The sequence below is a fragment of the Nicotiana tabacum genome, chromosome 1 (assembly GCF_000715075.1).
Source record: "Nicotiana tabacum cultivar K326 chromosome 1, ASM71507v2, whole genome shotgun sequence".
In the NCBI taxonomy this organism is placed as follows: Eukaryota; Viridiplantae; Streptophyta; class Magnoliopsida; order Solanales; family Solanaceae; genus Nicotiana; species Nicotiana tabacum.
Window position 1 is genome coordinate 36,796,526 of NC_134080.1, and position 12,135 is coordinate 36,808,660.

Genomic DNA, 12,135 nt, shown 5'->3' on the forward strand with positions numbered 1-12,135 from the left:
TGTATCCAAGGCCTTCCAAGAAAGACGTTGTATGAAGTTTTTGCATCGATCACAAAGCAGTCATGCACTAGATTGCATATCTTCAATGGTGATTCCCAACCTGATCGCACCTATGGCTCTTTGCCCCTTGGTTGAATCGTTGAATCATTTCGTTCATGGGAATACCAAGTTCTTTCACAATGCGAATTGGCAAGATATTCACTAAGGATCCTCCATTAACCAAAATTCGATTTACCCTTTCATCACCCATATAGACAACCAGGTACAACGGGCAGTTATGAAGAGTGTCACTTAGTAGAAGATCGTCATTTGTGAATGTAACTTTTTCCTCGCACGCGTTAACTTCTTGAGGAATAGACTCGATGAAATTTTCTGAAGATGGTGCCAACGGTAGGTCATCACTTTTTTCTTCCCCTTTATTAGCATTGCAACAAGAGGCCTCAATACTATCAGGGGAAATCTTCATACAAAACCAACATGGAAAGAAATCCTCCAAGGTCACTGGATGTCGTGGCTTTTGAGGGTGGTGCACCTCCACTTTTGCCTTTTTAAAATGCTTAACGAGATTTCATTTACGTGGTCTTTTTACCATCATTTTTCTTATTGGTTGTTCTATTGATTCTTTACGTGGGCTCCTTTTGTAGCGCCTACGATGAGTCACCAATGTCCAACCTTCATCATCATCAGGTTGATCAATTTCAACTTTGTTGTCCACTAGTAATTCTTCATCTTTACTGTTTTTAAAACTACATAATTCATCTGGACTGAATGAGCCAAAGGTGATAGAGACTTGGTTCGCGCTTGCTTTCTCATCTTCAAGCACGATCTTCTTTTCACTAGCCAAGTCTATAGCTTTGTCCTTGAAGACAAAGCACTCTTCCAGAGGGTGACTTACAAGTCGATAGTATTTGCAATAATTTGGGTCATTCATTTTCCCAGCTTTATTTGGCCACTTCATCTCTGGAAGCTCAATGAGATTTAATTTGAGGAGTTCTTCAAAAATTGCTGGCACATCAGAATCCATAAATGAGTACTCCTTCTCTTGCATTTCTTTTAGAGTTAACTTCCCACTTGGTTTATCTTGAAAAAAGTGGATTTTGTACTCTACTTCTTGCTCACCTTCGTTGTGAACTTCACAGGTGATGTGTTGACATTCATAACTTCTTTGTTTTTAGACTTGGGTGCAAACTTGCTCAATTTCCTAACTTTTTACTTGTCGTTCCCTTTGCGAGTCTCATAGATAGGCAACATTTCATTTCCAGCAGAGGCCATGCTTAACTCCATGTTATGGGCACGAGTCGCAAGTTCTTCAAATGTGCTACGCTTGATACCTTGCAAGATGTAATGGAGTCTCCAATGCATGCCTTGGATGCACATCTCTATGCCAGAAGCTTCACTAAGCCTCTCTTTGCAGTTGAGGCTTGCATTCCTCCAATGATTGATAAAGTCGATAACTAGTTCACCCTTTCGTTGACGAGTATTTGTAAGTTCTATCATACTTACAGTATGTCTCATGCTATAAAAGTGATTGAGGAACTCTTGCTCTAGTTGATCCCAGCTATCAATAGATCTAGCATCGAGGTCTGTGTACCAATCAAAAGTATTTCCTTTTAGCGAGCGGACAAACTACTTGACGAGATAACCTCCATAAGTCCCAGCATTGTTGCACGTCTCAACGAAGTGCGCCACATGTTGCTTTGGATTACCTTTACCATCAAACTGTTGAAACTTTGGAGGTTGATAGCCAATAGACATCTTCAACATATTGACCCTTGCATTGTACAGCTTTGTATATATAAGGGAAGACTTGGCAGCAATTTCATACTTGTTCTTAATAGTTCCTTCATAAACTCCTTCAGTTAATCGATTGGAATCATCCCTTCAGATGAGATAGGGATAGCCTTAGCGGATGGTACTTGTCTTGGGGGAGAAACACTCTCTGGAACTTATGAGAGCTTGCCAGGTGCGTGGGTAGTTTCTTCTTCCATCAAAATTCTCACCCTATCTGTTAGCTTGTCGATTCTAGCATCTTGATTTTGCATACACTTGGTCAAGCCAGCAATTGCTTCCGTCAAGTTTGCCAACTGCTCCTCTATAGATGAGGTGTTTGTCACCATGGCTTGCATGATTGTCATGGATGATGAAGAGTAGCATGGATTGTCACACAGATTGATTCTCGAATGGCTCACACTTTGCGGTGTAAGTGGAGAAGACCCATCACTTGACCTATCATCATCTTCCTTCACAACAGAATTCTTTGATCCGGAGAGGTCAAGCAGAGCTAGGGTTTTCTTGATCTTTTCGCAATATCGCTTCCTCCTTCAGGTACGTTCGTAGAGGATCTTGCTCCTTTTGAGGATAAAGATCCGAAAATAGGGGTTGATGCGGACGACACTTGGAGTGCATGTTATCCTAAGTAGCTTACTTTGCTCCTCGTAACTGGTCCAAAGCTTCCAAAGATAATATCGAGGATGTTTTCCACATCAGCATAGAACCTGGAGTTAGCAGCCTTGGTGGATGTTGATCTAAAGTTGATTTTCTTTGAAGCCATTTCGACGTTCTTGAATTTTGGTGATTGAAAAGTTGAGATGAGAGGTAGAGATTGCCCCATTGGGCGTGCCAGGATTTGTAGACAATAAATTGCGTTGAGAAAATAAAATTAAGATCGAAAAATATAGCAACAATCGTAGTATTTGATTTCAAATATTATGAGTGTGCAATCTCTATAAATCTTCTGATTCTTCTTTTCAATAGTAAGTAAATTCAAACGCCTTTGAGCTTGATCTTGAATATATAGTTGTTGCCACGAACGATGATCTTGAATTCAACTAGCACGAACTTTGATTTGAACTCGTACTCCTTGAATCTTGATTTGTTCTTCGTTCTTGAGCTTGAACTTGATTTCTTGAACTTGAACTTGATTGCTTGAAGCTTGAAACTTATAGAGAAATTTGAGGCGTTTGATCCACGAGCTCTCTTTTGCTTCTTGTTATAACTTCTGGTGTCTTTTCCGGGTTATGAATACCCCTATTTATAGTTATGGAAGGAAAGAGTTATGATAAAAAATAAACTCTTTTTGACCAATCAAATTGAAGTGTGACAAGACCGTATTTGATTGGCCAGGACATGTCACTTGCACACGTGGCACGGTTTTATTGATCTTTTAATGTGACTTGGCATGCCTTGTCATTTTGACACGTGGCATGATCATATTGGCTCTTCAGTTTAACTTGGCGTGCCACGTTATTTGACACATGACACCAAACTGGGCCTCTAGGAAGATGACATCTTGGGCTTAATGAAGTGGGCTCATCACTTTAGCATAATTAAGTGGGCTAGGCCAATTGATTAAGACTTTTTATCTAATCCATATATATTGAATTTATATAATTAATTCAATTATATTAGCCCATAATATTTATTTGGATTCAAAATATATTTTAATTTGAGATTAATCCAAATTTCTTATGGATTTAAATTCAATACAATTTTAATTGCCTACGGCTGCATAACGGTTGATCATCAATACAAAGATTCTTTGTAAAGGTTGTGCATTGAATATTATCTTTTTCAACTAATATCTTCCTTTTAAATCTTCGTTCTTGGTTCTAATGCCTTCGGAACTTATTCAACACCGATCACATGTTCGTAACGGGTGCCAGCTATTTGTTGAATCATATCTTACTTGTCTTTACTTTCACGTGTCAACTCGTCGAGCATCCACTTGTCTTTATCAATTTTACTCTATACAACAACTATCATTGCTGACCACCAATATTGCTAGCTCTCGCTGCTGTTAGCTTTTAGAGTGTGATTTATCAAAGAGATATGACACCATGTGAATTAATATTTTATGAATATAATATTTATTATTAATTTATTAAGTTTTTACATTTATTAATTTTTTTAAATAAAGATCGATTATAAATATTCAAATGTTGAGAAAATACGAAAGTTTGATTATTCCAAGTTCAAATTTGGTCACGATATCTTAATAATCAGTTGTATATCAGATTAACACAATTTATATTTATAAAATAAATTAGACCTTGATATATTTCATGAGCTACATGGCTTAAGCGTGCTAGAACAATAAACTTCTTTTCCTATAGTACATCTTTTCTTGATTAAGAAATATTTTTCGTGCTTGTGAACTTAAAAAAAAAAAGGGATCAACACATTTGTTTGCCTCACTTCACATGTTTACAATAGTGAATTTGTTCATACCCAACAAATACTTGTCATCTTCAACAATAGCCCTTTGAGGATGACATTACATGTCTTCCTCATTCATAAGCTTGAGTCAAGGTAGGTATTCCGTGTCCATTCATAATTATTGTGTTGCTCTTCTTTGTTAATTTGAGACCTTATTTGATGTTCCATAGTTTTGTAACAAAACTTGACGTATGCTTTGAAATTTAAATTTATTAATAAAATTTTGAACAAGGAAAATGAGGTATAGAAAGTGTTTGGGGTAAGCTTATAAGCTGGTCAAAAGTGCTTATAAATATTTTTTGGCTTATCTATGTGTTTCATTAACAACTAAAGCGCTTATAGTCAAAATCAGTTAAAACCTATAAATTGGTTGTGACCAACTTATAATTTTTCGTCTTATAATCACTTTTAATTTATATTTTCTATTTTATCCTTAATTTTTTTTTCTAATTCTCAAAGTAGTTATGCTAAATAAAATCACAAAACCTTTTCATTACATAGATACTTTCAGATTTATATTTTTTTTGTGAAAAATTTAAGGGTATTTGGTCTATTTGCCAAAAAAATAACTTATCAATACCTTTTTTAAACCAAAAACATCAATTATTTATTATTAGTTTCATCAATTTTACACATGACTGTTTACTTACAAAATTAATTTTTACACTTAAAATTACTTACTAGTAATATTTACTTACTTATCAACTATTTAAATCAAATGAATATATCATCAGTAAAATTGATTTAGTTATAAGCACATGGAGCATATGAGGCGTTACACACCTTGCTCACTTTTTTTTTGACTATTCTGTTTTCTTTTAGCTGGACGTATAAAAAAAAATAAAAAATAAAAAATAAAAAATAAAAAAAATAGGAAAAAGGAATAATCAAAGCCGTTTGTTGAGAGAAACAGAAACAGAGAGAGAAAATAAGGAGAAGAGAAATGGGTAAGGCAGAAACAGCTACAGCAGAAGTAGAAGCAACAGTGCCGACGGAAATGAAGAGAAAGAAGAAGAAAGGCCGTCCTTCACTTTCAGATCTCAATAAACGTGACAATAAAACTTCCATTTCTACCCCTCCCCGCCGATCCACTCGCCGGAACCCTAATTCTCCGCCACCGGACTTCATCGACGACGACGACGAACGTAAAGAGAAGAAAGTCAAGCTCGTTGTGCGTTTGCCCCAACATTTTCAACAAAATTCGTCCTCTGCCAATTCACTTTCTGATTCCGACGCCGATGATAACGAGACTTCTGTTAAAAGACAGAAAATTGACGCCGTGGATCTCAGATCTGACGACGCTGATGCTGATCAGGTGGTGAATTAGTTGAGGGGTTTTATTGCTATATTTTTATGAATATTTTGAACAATTAAAATTTATTGAGTCAGTCAATGTATTTCTATTTTTGGAAAAAAAATGGAGGAATATTTATATTCTTCTTTTTTTGTTTTTCGTGGGAAAATTTCGAGGTTTTATGTGATCCAAAACTTTTTGGATTTGGCGCGTAACTTCCAACGTTCCTTTTTTGCTCTGACTTTCGAGATCTGAAATGTATGCATGTATTTTGACTCACTCACTGCTCCTTTGATTTTACATTTACTTTTGAAAATTCATAATGTGATTAATTCAATTTTTACAGTTTTTAATTAGGATTCTACCTTATTTTTCCTCTTCATTTTAGCACTCCATTTTCAAAAGCGAACTTCTTTTGCACTTGCTGTGATTTTTGTGAAGATGTTATGCTCCATTATCAGCTTCTAGAGACCCTTTTAGCTGCATGTTTGAGTCTTGATGTATATTTTAGTAACCCCAATTAATTGAAGTTTCTGATTATTGTTCTAACAACTGCCTGATGTATTAATATTTGCAGGGGGAAAAGCTTTTGAAAGCGACGGACACTTCAAATGGTGCAAATTCAAAGGCTTTTCGCTCTTCTAATTAAAAGAAAAAGAGGATTTTTGTTTGGAAGTCCCAGTTATTGATTTTTTATCTGATTGGTGTCATTTATTCTTGGACAGGGTCGCCACTGGTGTCTGGTCCCACAACACCTTTGCCAGACAAAAAGTTGTTAGTGTTCATTCTTGAAAGACTTCAAAAGTATGTTCTTTTTTCTTTTCATTCTTCTTTTTCTTGTTTCCATATGTTAGGTCCTTATATATTCTTTTATTTCTTGTACTAGTGCAGACCCTTTTTAATTCAGTACTAGGCTTATGTATTAGTTTTTTCTATGATGAAATGCAGAAAGGACACTTATGGTGTATTCTCCGAGCCCGTTGATCCGGACGAGGTACATTTCTGCGAAGGACACATTTGATTAGATGTTAATGATATTTTCAGTAGATACTGAAGTAGTTTCTTTGCAGCTACCTGATTATCATGAGATTATAGAGCATCCTATGGATTTCGGAACCTTGAGGAAGAAACTTGATGAAGGACTCTACTCAAACCTGGAAGAGTTAGAGGTCGGTAATAGATTACCGAGCTGAATTCTGGTTGCTTGTAGTACTCGTGGATTCAACTTTGCCCCTTTAATGATGAATCGCTTAATTTGGAGACAACTATGGACTATGATATTTTAATATGCTAACTTGCAGATTGACCTTTTCGCTGATGTTTTCTGCTGCCTGTTTTTTAAAAAAAATATACATGACTCCATTTTCAAGAAAAAAAAGTATCTGTGCAGATTGAGCTGAGCACAATCTTCTTTTAGGTTAGAGTTCTCTGTGAGATTTGACCTGGTGATCTTGATATTTGTTGATCATTTAAGAAATTTTTGAACACCATAGAAAATTACTGTAATTAAGAGGGGACGAAATTGCTTGGATTTATCAGTTCAATATTTGCATTGTTGATCATTTTGTAAAAGTTTAGGGAAGGGAATTATAGTGGCAATTGGTTTAAAATTTGTAGGTACAAAAGATGTCTGGCTACACGAAGACCTTCATAGACATTAGTCACTTGCTTTTTGATCCTAATGTCTCGACCAAATTCTGAAGGCTACACTGCTACATTAATTGTAAATAGTGTAGCAAAAAAAAAGTTGTCAATAGTGTTATCTTAAATAAAAGAAGCTACAGGATTGAAACTTTTGTGTTTGATTTGTTTTCAGTAAAGCTGAAGCTGTTGAGCAAGTTCAATATCTTCCTCTTGGCCTTGTCAACCTTTCGTGCAGAATTGGTTTCCTGTAATTATTTTTAGTTGGTTGAGAAGTCAAGACTTTTCCTCATGATCTTCTTTCATTCTCGGTAGTTTCTTTATTTTTTTTTTTTATTTTTTTTTTTTTGCTTATTTGGAAACTTACATGGATGAGAAATCTGTTCTGGTAAAATGTGTTTGATTGAAGAAGCTCAGGGCTCTATCTACAATTTATATTTAAAACTTTTTATGTCATTGTTTTCTGGTGATTGGGGTCACATGAGATGCTGTGAATTAGAAACACTATTATTGTCTTTAGTTGCTCTTTGATATGTCCATTTTACTGTGTCTGGTAGAGAATTAGCAATTGAGATCAAAAGAGGAAAAAGAAAAAGAAAAAGCAAAGAGCATCAATATAAAGAAGTTGTAAGTGTACAATAAGCATATGTAAGTCTCGAATTTCGGAATTTATGATGCATTTAGAAAAGTACACATAAGGAGATGTAAATGGTTCCAAATACACTGAATCTTCAGCCTTCAGACATTCTTGTAAAGTTTCTCTAGTCCTGGTATCTTATTTTCCATTTTGTGTTTTAGGTTTGTTCTTATTTCTCACTCTGTGATACTTTCATTGGCACAAATTTATTTTCCTCGTATATTTTATTTTTGATGGGGGCGGGATTGTGCTTGTGCTGCTGCTGGAGTTGTTAACTGAATTTGATGCTGACCTCTTACATGATTTTGGCTCATGCAGGCTGATGTCTTCTTAATATGTTCAAATGCAATGCAATATAATGCCACAGATACTGTTTACTTTCGGCAGGTGGGCTTTAGCCTTTGTTTGCTCCTGATTGTTTTTAATTTTGCTTCCACTTTTCCCTGAACTCGTTAATTTGATTAATTTGAAGAGTCATTTCATTTTCACTTATTTCAATTAAACCTTTGCTTTTAGGCACGATCTATTCAAGATCTAGCAAAAAGAGATTTTGATAATTTGAGGCATGAAGGGGAGGATGGTGAGTTGCAACCTAAGGTTGTTCGCAGAGGCCGCCCCCCGAGCAAAAATATTAAGAAGTCTGAGGAGAGTTCTCCACCCCCAAGCAAAAACCTAAAAAATTCTGTTGAGAGTTCACCCGTTGATTGTATTGGTCCTGAGCTTTCTTCAGGTGCCACTCTTGCAAGTGCGGAGGAAAAAGTCAATGGATCTAACTCTTACAATTTACGAAAGGGACCTATGCTTTATAAGTTCCGCTCTGTTGATACATCCTCGACATTTCGCTCTCGCAATGGTGAAACTCATTCTGAATGGTCGATTGATTGGAATAATGAATTTCCAGGTTTGACCTTGCACTCTTTTTCACTTTTCTGCAGTCTCTTTTATTTTTTTGTTTTGAGGAAAAAAGTTATTTATTTTGTTACGTGCAGCTTCCATTTTGAGGGCTGATATGAAGTATGGAAAGAAGCATTTTTCAGTTGATGAAAATAGGCGTGACACGTACGAACTACTCCATCCTTCAGCTTCTTGTGGTGAGGCATCTTTGTTGTGGAATGCTGATGGAGACCTAAAGCGGTTAATGGCAGTATGTACTAAACAGCCTATGTTGCTTTGCTTTCTTTTTTTGGTTGTCTCGTTTTCTCCCTGCTTTCAAGGAGTGCATGGTGTTGTGGATGTTTTGGCTGGTTTCTTTATTGTGGAAGCTTAGTGCACGGGGCTACCCTGTTTTATCTTAATCCATTACTAGATTTTGATGAGAAATGGTGAAAAACAAATCTGAAGTTTGTTGGTCAGCGAGTCCTTTCCACTTCTGTGTTACTTGTATATCAACTGTACTGCCCAAGAAAGTTCTTGTTTTTGTTCACTAGATAGGATACACAGGCATTATTCACTATTCGATTTCACAGTAAAATAATAGGTGTAGTAACAAATTTTCATGCTGGACCTTTTTAAAATCTTTTTTCGGCTGATCCCTCGATCATGCAGTCAAACAGTGGGGAAGATTTGCCTTAATCAGTGGTCTAGTGTCACTCTTCACAGATTATGTTATCATTGTTGTCCCACCCGGCCACCCCGTCCAGAAGAAAATTCGCAAAAGGAAATATGATGAATTTTCTTGTGAATGTGTGATATTTTTGCTGTAGTCTTTCTCAAACCATGCTATCTGACTATAATGCAGGTAGGTATTCACTTCGAGCAGCATGCATATGCTAGAAGCCTTGCCAGATTTGCTGCAAATCTTGGGCCTGTTGTCTGGAAAGTAGCTTCTAAGAAGTTAGAAACTGTTTTACCTGCTGGAGTTAAGTTTGGTCCTGGGTGGGTAGGAGAAGGTGGAGGATCTACACAACCGTCAACCTTTCCATCTCAGAACAAATCATCAGACAGCTTGGCAGCTGATCACCATTCTGGTAGAGCCGTTACACCATCTCTTCCAGGACCAAGTTCTGCTGTCATGTGCAGGCCTACTGGTGAAATTGTTGAAGCTGCTAAGACATTGAATAGCCAAAATGAACTTGCACAGATTAGTGGTGGCTTTTCCTGTGCAACTCCTGCATCTACCTCCCAGGCTCAGCAAAAACATTTCCTTAACCCAAGAAATGGTTTCAATGGTATGCTTGGTTATGGTTTGTCTACGCAAATGGAGGTAACAAGGTTGTCCATGCCGAAAGGTCAACTGGGCCTACAAGAGGCCTCAAGGCCTGGTCAAGTGCTTGGAACAGTTCCTGGAAGAGATACTTCGTCTCATCGTTCACCTTCAGACCATGTCTCTTCACTGGAGAATAGTCTGCGGGAAACCTGGACTACATTGCATTCTGGCAATTTAGCACCAGGTAAAAATCTTGATTTTCGTACAGAGCAGAATGTGAGGCTTTCTGGTGATTCACGGCCTGCCTCTCTATCTTCGAGGCAGTATAGGCAATCTCTTCCTATCCCACCAGACCTGAATGTCAAAGTTCAAACTTCAGGCTCCCCTAGTTCTAGCATACAAGTTGGATCGCCACAGCAACCAGATTTAGTGTTGCAGCTCTAATTTTTGATAAGCCCTTTTTGCTTTTGAACCTAGTGAAGTAGATTATTCAGGTTTACAGAGTAACCTAAAATGAGGGCTTAGTCATGGTAGGGAAATTAGGACAATGCTTGTACAGATGATGTATCCAATTTTTTAGGATTGAAACTAGGGAATATCTATGTAACAACATTTGAGAATTTGAACCCATGATTCAAATAGAAAAAGTTAGGGTAGAGTAAGGGACTTGGTTGGCTGTGATCCGATTGCAGAAAACGTGTCTGCCGTTGTGAATCAAGTAGACTCCTATCCATGAACCTTTCTTAGGCAGATAATATTGGGATATACTGACCAAAATGTATACTTGTATTCTCATGTAATTTTGTCGTAAATCAAACTGATATTAGCCTTTGAACTTCCCACAGAGAATTCATGTAATCAGCTGTCATAAGTTTTCTATTTTCCCATATGCCGCTATCAGAGTCGCGGATTAGGATTTGAAGGTTGCGGGTGCCATAATTTCCTTAAATGTATACCTTTTAATGACTAATATTAAATTTGTTAGGAATATTTATTCAATTTTTTTGAGTTTATTCGGGTCAACCTAATAGGTATTTTGTATTTGCAAATATAAAAATTACATCTCAAATATAAAAAAAACAAACGTAATTGGCTTTTTAAATAAGGAATAACACCTTTATTATAACAACACTAGTAAAGTCAACATTTTCATTTGGAAATTACATTTTTCTGTAGATTAAATATAAATTTGCACAAGTAAGATAACATCTCCCATAAGAGTATTACATCAATTAGAATAAGAAAAAAAATTAAAAAAATATCTTTAAAGATAAATTATACCCCATAAGTATAAAGTTAAATAAACTACAAGTTCCTAAAATTCAAAATCATAAATCTCTTTTAAAGTAATGCTTACGAAATTTTCATCAAAATTTAATAGCAAAGAGATTTAAATTATATTTAATAACCATATAATAATACAAATTTTATGATATAATAGAAAAAAGATGATTTTTTTTTTAATCTCAATCCAAAATTTCCATTAAGAGTAAGACCCAAGTTTTTCGGATTTGAAAGAAGAAAACTCATAAATTTAAGATTAAGAGGAATGCTTATTTTATAGTATAATTTTAAAGTTTTGGAGTCCCTTTTTTTAGTGTTCTTGCTAGAGACCACATATAAAATAATAGAATGGAGAAAAGAAAAATATAAAAAATAGTAAAATGACAATTAGAAAATTGAGAGGCAGCCAAAAAGGGAAATGACCGGGACAAAAGGAAATAAAAAGCATAAAGAAAAGGGGAAGTTGGACAAGGTTCAAGATGAATTCAAACTTGAATTTTACATGCGAGAAAAGCTTTTCAAAAAGGCCTACCAGTCATGACACCTTTGTCTAATTTATGATTGCAGGTGCAAGGTGTATTGGTCAAAATCTGACCGCCACGACCAGGTTGTCCATGACCCCTTTTTAGCAATCGGGTAGTGAAAGTCAATAGAGTCCGCTTTATTTCTCCTCCAAGATATCCGACACATCGAAAAGAGCAATGCCTAGAGTCACGACCAGAACGCACCATTGACCCAAGCGCGCCAAGTCACGGTGGGGGTGAAGAGATTTCGACTATATATATAGCCCAGAAAGGCTTTCAAGGGGAGTTCTCCGAGTCTTACCTAGGGAGAAAATGAAGCAAAAGCTCCATCCCTGTATTTTAGAGAAAAAGCAACTGTAATCCCTTTTCCTCAAAGACTGAGGAAGAAGGCGAT

At 36.2% G+C, this 12,135-nt stretch overlaps 1 protein-coding gene across 1 annotated transcript; it reads left to right on the top strand.

Moving 5' to 3' along the window:
* The first annotated feature begins 5,102 nt into the window (after nt 1-5,102).
* LOC107769129 (uncharacterized) lies at nt 5,103-10,777 on the top strand. Its single transcript, XM_016588311.2, has 9 exons — nt 5,103-5,530; nt 6,087-6,123; nt 6,235-6,313; nt 6,458-6,503; nt 6,580-6,678; nt 8,106-8,174; nt 8,304-8,688; nt 8,777-8,931; nt 9,526-10,777. The coding sequence occupies exons 1-9, from the start codon at nt 5,159-5,161 to the stop codon at nt 10,375-10,377; spliced, it is 2,094 nt and encodes a 697-aa protein (XP_016443797.2). The 5' UTR covers nt 5,103-5,158; the 3' UTR covers nt 10,378-10,777.
* Nucleotides 10,778-12,135: the final 1,358 nt, after the last annotated feature.